This window comes from Triturus cristatus, chromosome 7 (genome assembly GCF_964204655.1).
Source record: "Triturus cristatus chromosome 7, aTriCri1.1, whole genome shotgun sequence".
In the NCBI taxonomy this organism is placed as follows: domain Eukaryota; kingdom Metazoa; phylum Chordata; class Amphibia; order Caudata; family Salamandridae; genus Triturus; species Triturus cristatus.
Window position 1 is genome coordinate 1,626,750,938 of NC_140590.1, and position 14,384 is coordinate 1,626,765,321.

Sequence of the window (14,384 nt, forward strand, 5' to 3'; positions counted from 1 at the left end):
AAACTAAGAAGAAGACGGGAACTTCGACATTCTGCTGCACAGAAGACTGAAGGAAATCTCCCCTGTGGTCAGGGAGTGACCACCTTGCTAACGCAAGCACCATCCAGCGAGTCAACGTCTGCTTTGCCGCCGCCTCCCGCCAGAGCCCGAGCCCAGAGACTGACAAGACCTGGACCTCCAGACCTCTCACCGCCCGATCCACAGTCCCTGAAAAGAGGAGACCCGTGGAGGCACCGAGACACGTGGAGCCAGCCATCTTGAAACGACCACGACAAGCTGCAAGCGCAACAACCGAGGCTCCCTCCAAGTTGTGCTTTGGGATCTGAGAAGCCCAACCCTCGAGCAGCATCTGCACCAAAGGTGAGCCCTCCAGCATCGCCACGATCTGCGTGGGGCCCTTCTGCATTTTGCCACTCGACGCGCCTAACCGGTTGCTGGCCCGCTGGCTAGTGGCCATCTTGGCGACGAACTTCAAGAACTACACCGCTGGTCTGGTTGCTCCAGACTGGCCCTTGCTCCCCTCCAAAGGAGCAATCCCTCTGACCTTGCTGGTCAGAACCATCAGCTTAGTTCGTTTTCCACAACAATTGCTTTTGCCAAGGCTTGTTTGCTTCGATCAAGTCACCGACACCGCCGACAGCGAGAGCCTGCGTGGGACAGCTCGTGAACCGACTCCTGGACGTCGTCGACCTTCAGGGACCACGTGGCTGCAGAGACAAGCTGCACCTTTCTTCCTGTTTGCACCCGACATCGCCTGGTACCCACCTGGTGCCACGCTGGTCACTGGCTAGTGACTGTGAACACTGTCCCCTCTGCTTACAGGTCTTCTACAACTCCGATCCACTCTTGGATCCACCGCATCTCTTCCGGACCGACCGCCTGCAGCATCTTTGTCCACAGGCTCCACTGAACAGATAGAAGAAACCCGACGCACTTCGAGACCTATGCACCCGCTTCCTGTGGGTGAGGTAAAGCTGGCACTCCGGTGCCCAAGTGTAGAGTATCATCTCTAGTGTCTGTGTTTCCAATCTTGAGTTCATAGTCCATCCGGAAGATCCTTTTTGCAGTAACTTTGTACTTTTTACGCACCCATTGAAAACCTATGGGAGCACGCGTGTGACTATTTGCTCTGCACACGCAACCCGTGGACCTCCTGGTCACTAACTGAAGTTAGCTCCTTGTAGGCCCAGCGATTCTAGAGGCCCTAGGCCTTTTCCCTTTTCTGTTCGTGGTACTTATACCACTATTTTAGTATATGGTTTGAGCGGCCACCAGGGCCTATCCATATAAAGTGCAACTTCTGTGTATTCTACTGTAATCTTGTTTGACGATTTGTGCTCCTGTGCTCATAAAGAGACTAGGGGTTACTTTGAGAAATAAATACATATATATTTTGAATATATATCTGTGTGGTGTCCTTTCATTGGTATAAAAGGGGGTTGCATTTGGTAAAACAGCTGGCTTAACACGCTTCACGAGTTTAGCCTCAAAGACTGCTTAGCCTACGCTACCACTAGGGCAGCTAGCCCGAAAAGGTTGACTTACAACCACACCATAAGGGTTGCTTGGCATGGTACAAGGTGGTCACTTTAACTAGTGAACATCATATACCAGGCCAACTTCTCACAAGTGCTATAATAGATGTCTACCACTAGTCTTGACTTTTTGTAGCCTTCCAGTTCGGGTTTTTCTTTACATTCTGGCATTTGTAGTCCTGTTGCTTCATTTATAACATTAGGACTACCAGTCCCAGAATCCAAACAAAAACTGGACTCAATGACCTGCTTGTGTTAGAACCTGAAAAACTTGAGTCCTCTAAGAAGGTGTTTCTATTCTGTAGATTATATTTAAATTCTACTAGTTTTACTCCATATTGACAGGAAAACCTCAGAATGACTGGATTGCCTTGGGCATACAGGAGCTCTGCTATCAACTCATGTAGGGTTGTAGATACACTTTCTCTCCAGATGAGGAAACCGGTTGAATCTGTCCCAACCGACCTCTCTGTTGTTAACTTGACTTTGTTGCAGTTAAGAGCTAAAACATTACTTAAAGCTTAGGCTTGTTAATAGAAAAGACGTTTATCCATGTAGGGCGTGAAGCAGTCCATCAACTTTTACAGCTTAATTATGGTCTTTTAAACAATCAATGCATTGTAACGTAAAAGACGTGTCTGCCCTCATGTCACATGCAGTTTTCTTTAGCTGCATTAGCGCCTTATCACTAACTAATGAACACATAATTATTCAATTTCTGTTCTGTTTAATATGGAAGTAAATAACATCGGCATTTGTCAGCAAAAGTAGAGTAGTAGTTGTTAAAACATGAGTGGAAGGATGGCCACCTTCAGTCAGGCATGTGTTTGTGACTGACTTTCTCTATCTGTAGCAGTTCTTCAGAAGTAGCAACTTGTTGGAGAAATGTTCTGTTTTCCCTAGATGCAGGCAAATCTAAGTTTTGGGTAACTGTGATCTAGTTAAAATTAATGGCTAAAGTATCATATCTTCATTCATTCAAGACTGAGTTAGACCTGTTTGGATTTGACCCTATGCCTATCAGACTACACATTGAGGATGTTCTAGAGGTGACTTTGATTTTGATCCCTTCTTCTCCACTTTACCATAGTCTTTAATCCTGGTTCGGTAATTCTTGCTTGCTGCATCTTAGTTCTAATATTTACCAAAATTGTGAGCGTTCTTCCACACTGGCTATATGCTTCTGTATATAAGTAGTTCCACTGGAATTATTTGTCAGCGGAGGACCAAATTATGCTGCAGCGCGGACTAAATTATGTTGCAAGCAAAGGCTTATTATGCAGTGAATTGCAACACATTTTGTGATAGTATTTCTTAGTTTATTTTCACACATATTAACAATGCCTGCAAAAAGATTTTACATTATTGTACCAGTTTAACCCCCAAATACAGCAATAAGCAATTGAAAGATGAACTGACAAACCTTGCAAATGGCCTTTCACCATGCAGGAATACTTCTCACTGAGTTTTTAGTAACGTTTGTTCCGTTTGAGCAAACAAAATAGTTTTTTCTTAAAATCTGCCGATTATTCAGCAGATGATGAGTTATGTGGCAAATGTATCAGATGCATAATTATGCACAAAACACCACGGTGGCAAAATTCTAGTGTCCCTATATACCAGTATAATCAATAAGTAAACCAGCAACTAACCAAAACAGAGCTCATGTGCTTTATTAAAATCTGTGTTTGGTATGTTAATTTAAGCCACTTCACTGTGTGCGTACTTGCACTACATAAGCACTTAGAAACATCTAGTTAGGGCCAAGAGTATTATGAGATTCTGCAGCCGCAGCATTTTTCGCATTATTATGTATTTTCTGCATTTGCCACATAATCCATCATTTGCTGCATAATGATTTTAGCCAAAACATTTGTTTCTGGTTCAAACTGATCAAAAGTTACTAAAATGCAGCGAGCCGCGTTGACACGCAGTGCAAGGCCATATGAAAAGGTGAACTGGTCATCTTTCAGTTGCATATTAATGTATTTCGAAGTTAAACTAGTTCTACTAGTGAGGTGAAGCCTTTGCCCAGGCAATTTTAACATGTGACAAAATGACAATTGTACAGTAATAGTATCATAAAATGTGGTGCATTAGGTTGCATAATTAGCATTTTCTTGCTGCATAATTTAGTCTTCCCCTGCCACATAATTCTAGCAGCCCTGCATATAGCCATTGAGCTAGAGTTGGAGGATGGAGAACATTACACACAGTTTTAGGTGTGGCATTAGCCAAAACCTTTTGTTTTCCCCAAAACGCCCTTTATTTTTCTCTCATTTACCTTTCCCTCCCCTTCCTCTCTTCTTCTCTCCTTCCTACCCCACTACAGCATGTGGCAATGGGTCATCACACTTGAGTCATTGGCTAACTTCACTCTGAGTGACAGAATTCCGCTGTTTCACCAGGCTTACATCTACACAAGAAGTCCTCCAACTTTTTGCTCTGAGCCCCTCCTACCCAACATGTTTTGGAGTCTGGCACCGTCCAAAACTTTAGAGAAAGACTTAGGAGAGGGGAAGGGGTAGGGCTAAGCGCAGGGGGTGGGGCTCATGATATAATTTAATGGGCACCTTTTCAGCAGCTCATAATCCACACTAAATGTGAGACGTATAAAAGAGCAATCACATAAAAAACTGAAATTGACAAAAACACTACTCTCGTTAATTGAGGTCTTGTGAACCCCTCACACTTTTGAGTCCCAGTGCAACTGCACCTTCTGCACAAATGATAGCTGCGGCCCTGAATATCAGGTTATCCTCTTTGCATCTTTAATCCCTTCCTTGCCTGGCCATCACTCAAATCTTGAAGCAGCCTGTCTGTGTCTTTCAGAAAAATTGAGCTCCCATGTGTTGCCCATCTCTTTGTAGCATGGGTGCCCTCATCTCTAAAGCTCTCCCCGTGTCCCTGTTGTGAAGTAAGACCATCATAATTGTGATGCAGTGAGCCCTTCACACTTCTGGGCCCCAGTGCCACTTTGCCTGTTTCAATAATGAGAGCTACTGATGTGCGAAGCGGGCAATCTCTGCCCCTATTTAAGATCCATCCTCCTTTCTACCATCTCTTTGAAGCCTAAAGCTAAGGTGTCTCTTCTGCTCCAGTTTTCCCCTCTTTTAGGCCATTTGTCAGATTCCGAAAACACTGGCACAGCAAGCGCGCACTAAGCCCTAGTGCACGAGAGTTCTAGCTCAAATAGATCAAATGTTATTAAAACGTGGCATTGTGTTTGCATGCAGTGGAAAGCTCTTCGTAAAGGTTAATTCTGTATCTTTCAGTTGCTTATTTCTGTATTTGATTGTTAAATTGGTACTAATGAGGTGACATTTTGCCCAAACACTACAACCATGTGAAAAATTGCAAAATAATACTAGCAGAAAATGTGCCACATTATACCACATAATTTGCCTTTCCTCGCTGTATTATTGAGTGTACCCTGGCACGTAATCTGGTGGTACCCTGTCACATAATTCCAAGGGCTTTGATCATATACACTAAGGGCCTAATTTAGATCTCAGCAGATGGGTTAGTCTGTCACAACGGGGATGGATATCCCGTCCGCTGAAATATAAATCCCATTATATCCTGTTGGATTTATATTTCGGGGGACGGGATATCCGTTCCCGTTGTTACGGAGTTACCTGTACGCCGAGATATAAATCGGGCCCTAAATCATTGTATGGCAGCCTATCTTATACTTTGTTTAATACAATCTTAATATACTCTCAGTGCTCTTGGTTACATTTTGGGACCTCCTAGCACTATAAATACACAAATCACTATTCTGCACTGCACCAACCAGGATTTAATTCTGTGACTCTCTGGTCTTGCTAACCGATATCTGCACTTTTCAAATAAATCAATTGACAGTTATAAAGTTAAAGAGTGCATTTCCCACCAGATACTTTAATTAGATTTTTTTTTTACCCGTAAGGTGTGCATTTTTATATGCAGTTGCTGTGAGCGTGAAAATACAACAAAATATGTTGTTGTTTTTAGCCAAGTCTGTGACCTTGTCATCACAGGATCACAGTTGCCTGCGTTTTTTTATGCACTTTAGCATTCATGTAAATGAAAACTGCCTAGAAACACGAAAAATAAACAATTACACTTCTAGGCCATCTGAATTTGCAAGTACTTACTGAGGCATTTGCTCCCCCTGGGAAACCTGCCAGAGACCCGCAAGGGGGGGTGCGCCCCCCAGTATGAAGACCTCTGATCTACACATATAGTAGTTCTCTTCAGGGACAGGCATTACTGCGACCGCGTATACCTTTTGAGGCCTAAAATTGTTTTGCTTTCAGTCATCGTTTTTATACGTAGTGGCAAGGGCCTAGCAGCTCTCTCCAAAAATAAAGTTTTACAAAAACCATGACAAAATGAGCATTGGCAAAGCAAAAAGGCTGACACCAAGCCTAATGACTTTGCTAGCACTTCTGTATTATGATCTTTAATTTCACCCACTTACATGAAGACTCTGATGTATAGTGAGGGAATAAAATCTGCGTCCGCATGTATAATTCCAGATCCCATTTGCTCCTTGTTAGCCGTGGAACAAGAGTTTCATTGGGGACCCTTCTCATCAGATTGCTTCTGCTGTTGAAAAGCCAAGTCAATGAACAGCACTTTTCTTTCTCTGCAGATATCGACAATGGATTCTTTACTGTTAAGTTCGACTCTTTACTACTGAAGCAGGCTGTGCTGGAAGGGGACGGAGTGATACCACCTATGAGATCTGACGAGGCTTCCTCGTCTGAGGACGAAGACAGTGATGAGCTTGGCTTTGCCAAAGGTATGGCTCCAGCGTGAGGACATGGAGGAATGTCCGAGTAGTGGTCTGCAGCTTCTGACTTGTAGGAATATGGAGATTAGAAACGCAATATGGTGGGCACTATGAAGCACTGCCTTTGAAGGACAAAGTTAAGTTCTGGCATTAGTGGCCACTAAGAGGCAGGGGCTCCAGTGCACAGCGTTAGGACCAAGCATAGGTTGGTAGTGCAAGAAGATGGCATTGGTGGGAAGCGTGAGAAGCTGTATTTTGCCCTCTGACTGCACTCATCCTACCTTGTCTTTTTCTTTTGCAGTAATAGACTCTGAATCGGTAGAGGCTGGCGACTGGGCACCAAGCTGCAGTGCTTCCTTTGCAGGCTGGGAGGTTCACACCCGCGGTATGGGCTCCAAGCTATTAGCCCTGATGGGATATGAGTTTGGAAAAGGTGAGTGGATGGAATTAAATATGCTGCCTGGGTAATGGCTGGAGGTGTAGGGCAGAAAAAGGGGTAGTGGTGCACTAATGTTACTGACAAAAAAAGTAAATATTAGAGTGGATGTGCAGGTGAAAATCCAGAATTAATGGGGTTAATGTATGCAATTTATAATGTTCAATTTCCCTGTCTTATTTTTCCAACTATGGTTCCCTTATGTCCACTTTTATTTTTCCATCCGTTGTCTTTCATAGGCTTTTTCAGAGACTACAAGTTTTTCTGGATGCAGTTTGTTCTGCATTTTCTTTCCGTTGTGGTACATGCTGCTATTTTTTACTTTAAAATGCGGGACTGTAAGAAATCCAGCATTGATAAAAGGAAATATTGAGATTTTATATAGTGGAATATTTGCTGATGCCAACTTATTAGTCTTGGGAGGCAGCAATGCACTCACTTCACCGACAAAACTGGTGTAGTTACGACAGAGCCTGATAGTTTTAGCACCAGAAATATAGGCTTCCTTACGTACGCACTCACCAGGTCCCACATAGAAACAGCAGTGCACCCTTCCCTCTTTGGATATGGGAGCCCTTCCACAGATGGATTTAAAAAAAGGGAGAATAATAGCCCACCACTGTGACTGAGAACTGGTGAAACTAATTGTTATAAAAATAAACAAATTAGACACATTTGTACTTTGGCCATAGTGGTTCTGGGCCTGTCCCTGGGATTAAAGGCGTATATTGTTCCACTGTGTGTTGCAGTTGATGATGTATTGCAGGAGCCTCATTGTGAGGAACCAATAGCTGGGAACAAATTCACATGTATAAATAAATGTTTCCCATGCATTATGGGTTTCAAACCAGTAAGTGAATATCATGTAGCGGGTGCTAGACGTGGTGGGGTATGGCAGTTTATGTGGTGGTTGTTAGACCTGTCAGCCCTTTGGGTGGTCCCTCCTCATCATTATTTATTTTGTCCCACTTTTGCCTCAAACCCTGTTATAATTTTTCCTTTTTGGGAACCACCAGACTTTTTAGTGTTGATGCAGGGTCAGGGAGCCATTTTCCCTACCCCTGGAACTTCTGTCTGAGGGCCTGAGCCACAAAATGGTGGCCACCCATTGTCACCTGTGACATCACCAGAACCCACTGGAGATTTCTAGAACCTTCTGTAACATTCTGGAACCCTGTGACAGAGGGAGGCAGTTTAGAATGTTGGTAGGCCATCTCAGAGTGGCAGTTGGCAACTGACTGGAGAAGAGAGAGGACAGATATAGAAGGAGGTCGGAGTAAGGCAGCAGGGGTGGAAACCAGTGCTTGGAGTGGGGTCCAGAAACCCACCCTTGATGCTAGTCCCTACTGACCAAGCCCAGCCTAAAGCCCTGTGTGGGACCAAGTCCAGAAGAACCATCTTAAGGAACTGAACATTTGAAACAGGCCTTAAAGAGGAAGAACAGCAAGTTCCTGACCTGTTCAGTGGTGTCCTCCTGGAGTCCTGACGTCGAGAAGCCTGGAGACCTGGGGCCTGAGGTAGAGAAGCGGCGCTGACAGAAAGCAGACGCCGTACCCGGAGCCGCCAGAGGTCGAGTGAGGGCGCCGACGGAGGTCGTGGAGAGGCGCCGGAGGTCGAGTGGAGATTCACCCGAGGTCGAGGTGAGGCGTCGACGGGGGAGTGAAGTCCGCCCACCGGAGTCGCCGGAAACCGAGGTGAAGCGCGCCGGAGGTCGGGAGAGGAGATCGCACTCCGGAGACACCTGGAAGCGGGGAGACCGTGTCCCTGCGACGCCGGAAGGCGACATTGAGTCGAGACCGCCCAGCGACATTGAGTCGAGACCGCCCAGCGACATGGAGTCGAGACCGCCCAGCGACATGGAGTCGAGGCCGCCCAGCGACATGGAGTCGAGGCCGCCCAGCGACATGGAGTCGAGGCCGCCCAGCGACATGGAGTCGAGGCCGCCCAGCGACATGGAGTCGAGGCCGCCCAGCGACATGGAGTCGAGGCCGCCCAGCGACATGGAGTCGAGGCCGCCCAGCGACATGGAGTCGAGGCCGCCCAGCGACATGGAGTCGAGGCCGCCCAGCGACATGGAGTCGAGGCCGCCCAGCGACATGGAGTCGAGGCCGCCCAGCGACATGGAGTCGAGGCCGCCCAGCGACATGGAGTCGAGGCCGCCCAGCGACATGGAGTCGAGGCCGCCCAGCGACATGGAGTCGAGGCCGCCCAGCGACATGGAGTCGAGGCCGCCCAGCGACATGGAGTCGAGGCCGCCCAGCGACATGGAGTCGAGGCCGCCCAGCGACATGGAGTCGAGGCCGCCCAGCGACATGGAGTCGAGGCCGCCCAGCGACATGGAGTCGAGGCCGCCCAGCGACATGGAGTCGAGGCCGCCCAGCGACATGGAGTCGAGGCCGCCCAGCGACATGGATCCGGAGCCGCCCAGCGACATGGATCCGGAGCCGCCTCACGGCATCGATCCGGAGCTGCCTCACGGCGTCGACACGGTGCCGAGCGGAGCCGATCATCGTGAAAAGGGCAGTAAGTGGTAGAGGGGGAGTCTGAGGCCCCGTGGAGCCCTAAAAGACCATTCTAGGGGCTAGAGGGGTGTTAGAACCAGCCTGGGAGTGCCAGGGGTGAACTAAGACTGGTGCAGTGACATCTGTGAGGGGCTGTGTAGTTTGGAGGGCCAGATCTTTAGGTTACCCTTGTTCTGCCTCCGCTTAGGCCCCAGCCTTGACCAATCTAGGTGGGACACCCCCATGCCACCCAAATGACCACGAGCTGTGTATGGGCAAAGTAAGACCAAGTTACCTCATGAAAGTGATCTGATCTGTAACTGTCATTGATTGCTTTTCCTTATTTATTGAGGGTGCTTTATTTATTGTCTTCCCCTAATTTATTCTTGCACTGTATTTATTGTCTGACTGTATTTATTTGCCATCTGTATTTATTGCACATCTATTTATTCTTTGCTTAATGAGGACCTGAACCTATTTATTGAAATCCCAAAGTAGCTTTGTTTATTTGACCTGCTCTTTTAAAGGAAAATCCTATTGTAATGTATTTATGTTATGAAACCTGCAACTAAGAGAAAATAAGATAAAGACCTATATATTTTCATCTTGTCTTTCATAATTTTTACGGTGTAGTGTCGTTTTTGGAACGGATGAACGCATGGTTATTGTGAGGGTGTGACGTACGCTTAACACGGTGCCTGATCCCCAACCGCTCGAGCCAAGCTACCACTGTGCTGGGAACCTGGTGACTGCTAACCCGGTTGCCCGGTTTCCAACAGTGGTGAAGTGGGGATATAATATGACCAGTATGAGGTGTAAATGATGCTTTACTTAATCATTACTGGAATCTGGGTACCACCACTGTGTCTTTACTGTAAGCCAGTGACCCTAAGGCCGGCCTAAGTAATTTTGATGATTTGAACAGCAAAAACAAATACAGAAACAAGCATTCTTCGTGCCTCAGGTCTAGTTTTTTTTCCGTAACACTTGAGCCCTGATGCACGAAGGAGGAAGTTGGTTTAGGGGGTACTACATGTGAGAAGGTGGCCTGATATATGCTGTCCACTAGTTCTAGTGGGCACTTTGTATCAGTCCAAACAACCCCTTATGGTGAATTGGTTAAAGATAACCTTTATTGAAAGCTATCCTAGTGGTAGCTATGGAGAGCAGCCTTCAGGCTAAGTCTTGAAGGAATGTAAAGCAGCTTGTTTTACCAGTCTATAATCTCTTGAATGATCAAATGAAAGGACAACCACACCAGGTATATATTTAAAATATATGTATTTAGGATAAAACACACCCCTCTAGTCTCTTTATGAGACTGGAGTTCGAAGTACTTAATTTACAAGTTAGCAATCAACAGTAATAGCACAAATACACGTTTGGGTCCTAGGGGCGTACCAAACCATATACCAATAAAGTAGTATAAGAACCACGACTGAACTAGACACAAGGCCTAGAGCCTGTAGAATCGCTGGGACCCCAAGGCACCACCCAAGGTAGTGACACAGGGGACCCACGGGGCTGTGTGCAGTGTGTAAACACAACCGCGTGTTCCCGTTAGCTTCTATGGGCAATGTCGCGGTTGGCCATTTAAAGATTAGGGACACTTAGAATCGAGTCAGGACCAAACCCTTTTGGACTTAAGAAGTTCTAGGGCTAGCACCCACAGGAGCACCGGAGTGCTGAAGTTACCTCACCCAGGGAAGCCGGGTACATAGGTGTTTTTTGGTGTCGGGTCGCGTCGTCGATTGCAATGGAAGCTGGCAAAGAACTGCTGCTGCCGTGAAGAGGAGAAGTGTCCGCAGAGATTCAAGCCTGGATCTAGGATGGGAGGAACCTGAAAGCAGAGGGGACAGAGTCTGGGTCACTTGCCAGTGACCGAGGGTAGGATGGACCAATGCCCACAGATGTCGGGTGCTTCAGGTGAGTTGACGGGTGTCTTGACTCTTCAGCCACGAGGTCCAGGAGGCATCGACGAAGTCCACGAGCCGGATTCGAGCTGTCCCACGAAGTCTGTCGAGTGCTGCGGTGTCGGCGACCAGATTGGACCCAACAAGCCTGGAAATCAGAGAGAAGACTGTGGTGCAGACCAGCAAGGTCTGAGGGACTCACCCAGTGAGGATAAGTCGGGGAATGTCTGGAGCAACTAGGAAAGCCCAAGTAGAAGAGGAGTTGCCTTCGTGGGGACCTATTAGCCAACGGGCTAGCGATCGCGAATGAGCCTCGAGCGGTCGCACTTGAAACTGGCCCACGGGTCACTCGTGGAGTGGAGGCCAGCAATCTTCAGTGCAGGAGGTGCTCAAGGCTGGGGCTACTCAGAGCCCAAAGCACAGCTTCGAGGAAAACCAGGAAGATAGTGTTGCTGCAGAAGTTCACGTGTCCAGGGGTCACGGTTCCACGTCGCCCACGATAGCCACGGGCCTCCGCTTTGCTGTGGACTCAGGGTAGCCTCTGGGAAGTCTGGAAATCCACCTCTGGTGATGCAAAGACTTCGGCGTCCGGCGGGAGCTTCAGCGATGCAGACTGGTCAGTTGCTTCTTTGGTGCCTGCCAAGCAGGGGAGTCACTCCTTGAACCCAAGGGAGCTTTCTTCAGTCTTCTAGTCAAAGTACAACTTCGAAGGTCCAGGATGTATATTGCAGTTTCGTCCAGGGTAATCTAAAGTCGCAAGGACTGGGTTCCCATACTTATGCTAAGTTTGGGGGTTGGACATACTCTAGGGACCCACCTATGGGAGGGTTTGGAAAGAGGGGTGGTTACACCCATTTCCTTTGTCCAGTTTCGCGCCAGAGCAGGGGCAGGTAGCCCCTGCAACCGGTTTGAACTGTACTATGCACAGGGACACCAAGTGTGCCCCCAGTGCAGGACTTCAAAGCACCAGAGAGTGCTCCCGCCCAGCCCTAATACACATCTGCCTGTCTGGGGAGGTGGTTACACCTCCCTGGGACGGGAAACGTATTGTCCAGGCCTCACCTGCTGGAGTTTTGGTCAGCAGCAGGAGGCCAGACCCGTGTCTGTGGCAGAGGCATCCATTTTGTGATGCCAGGGCTCAGGAAAGTCCTACTGGGTTAGACCAGAGTAAACATGCCTCTCCCTCTAGAAGGGTGGAATGCTACCCCTGCCGCCAGAACTGGTGGGGGGGGGGGGGGTAGTATTCCAAAGCGTTTGGCACCAAACACGACATGTTTCCGTGCAGCCATCCCAAAGTTAGCATTTACAGCGAGGTTATAATGCACTTAAGAGTATATGGTCAGGCTGCACCACAAACCGCATCAGAGGAGATACTCCGAACGCTGCAGAGGGGCTCTGCTCATGCAGGGACACCCTCTCACATAAAAACCAAGCACTCTGCCTTTAGTATTGTTAAGGCCTGCCATAGGAGTGACTTATAGGTTTTATATGTGTGTGCAATGATAGTGATATAGGTAGCCTATACCACAGTAAGGGGTGCAAGCACACCCTTACCCAGGCTGTAGTAGCAGACCTGTGGTGCCACTTTGGAGTGCTTCCCAGGGGTGGCATAATACATGCTTCAGCCCATGGTAGGCCTCTGAGGTACCTATGCTCTAGGTACATAGTATACCATATACTAGAGGCTTATAAGGCACTCCAGAATCCAATTAGATATGTACCTAATGTACATGCAAACCATTTTAGAGAGGAAGCAGCCAGGCTGTGGTCCTGATTAGCAGGGCCACAGCCAGACTAAGGTCGAAAAACAGTGAAACAGCAAAAAGTGGGGGTACCCATGTGAAGCAGATCCTATGCTACACCACCCGAAAAGGGATTTATTACCTATGAAGTCACAAACAGGATGCCATGCTTCTTTCTACTTAAGTCACACAAGTTTGGAAAGCACAACCCTGACGAAGTCCATAGAGGATGAAAAGCGTTGGGCTGACTGGAAAATTTCATGTATTAAAAAATCAATAAAAGTTGGATACTGGACGCATTCTTGAGACTTCTGACAATTGAATCTCATTTCTTGTTCATCGTTGTTATATTTGTTAGTATTGGATTGCCTGAATTTGGGCCAGAAAAACAAAACAATATAGTTAGGCTATCTGGTTTTAGGTTTAAACCTATAATAACTGATAAAATCCCACCGAAAGGAAAATAGCCATCACCGGCGTAAACATATAAACACTGAAAAAACACCTTTGCAACCACAAAAAAGTGCCATTCATAGAAAGGAACAAATGAGTGAAAGTCCTTTTTAGGTCTCGGCTAGCGAAGGCTGCGCTTGCGCAGTCTCGCTCTCGAGATTTAATGACTTGGAGAAGAGGGGCTTGAACCCGCCCCTCTTCTCCATTGGCTGGCCTCTTGAATGCTGGCCAGCCATTGGAGAAGAGGTTTGTCTCTCCGAACAGGCCCCGTCCTTTTCGGATTCGGGGGCGTGTTTTTTGCTACTTTTCTCATTATCTCCTCCAGCCAATGGCAAGAGGAGAGAAAAGAAAAACACGCCCCCGAATTCGAAACCGCCGCTGCCTTTCTCCGAGGCATTTCTGCTTCGCCTCGGAGAAAGGCAGTGGTGTGCTCGTCCTCTCGTTTTTACGGGCCACTGTAAAATCAAATCGAAACTTTACTTCTTTGCAGCTGGAAATTGATATTTCGTGCAAACAGTTCAAATGCGTTACGCAGACTCTAATTAACCCGGATGTAGAAGTTACCGAGTTTAGTTCACGAGGACTGTTTCAATATACAAACTTCCGTAGGGGCGGAGTATATGGGCCGTGGCACATAACGGGGGGTGGGGGTTATTTAACGTTGTGTAGTAATGTACGCGAAGAGAACGAACCGTGAGGCTTTCACGCTGCTGGGTTCTTTAAGGTGTACATTTCAGCTTCCCCATGCAGCTCCAAAACTTGTCTTATCCATGTTCCTACCCGGCTGTCACCCTACAGGACGTGAGAATGGTGTTGTCCAAGCTAAGCAGGTCAACTTGGAACTCCGCCCCGTCTCTCATCTGTGAAAACAATAACACGACGGTAGCTCGATTGGCCTGTCACGGCAAGCGTGAGACAATTCTCATCACAGAGCGCACGAGGCACAGGCCCCGCTCGAGAGACTTGTCGCCAGACAGTGCGCGAGCTGTCCTGCTGCCCTCCCCCGCAAGGCGTCACTCGGCGC

At 47.5% G+C, this 14,384-nt stretch overlaps 2 protein-coding genes across 7 annotated transcripts in view; one reads left to right on the forward strand and one right to left on the reverse strand.

Annotated features, from left to right (window-relative positions):
• ARFRP1 (ARF related protein 1) overlaps positions 1-14,384 on the reverse strand; it is a 366,770-nt gene that overhangs the window by 114,601 nt on the left and 237,785 nt on the right. The gene's annotated exons all lie outside the window — the stretch shown is intronic.
• The window catches only part of ZGPAT (zinc finger CCCH-type and G-patch domain containing), an 80,376-nt gene that overhangs the window by 23,756 nt on the left and 42,236 nt on the right, over positions 1-14,384 (forward strand). For all 3 annotated transcript variants that reach the window (XM_085619608.1, XM_085619606.1, XM_085619607.1), the window contains exons 4-5: positions 6,175-6,324; positions 6,617-6,748. In XM_085619608.1, coding sequence (XP_085475734.1) covers positions 6,175-6,324; positions 6,617-6,748 — 282 coding nt within the window. The remainder of the gene's footprint in view (positions 1-6,174; positions 6,325-6,616; positions 6,749-14,384) is intronic.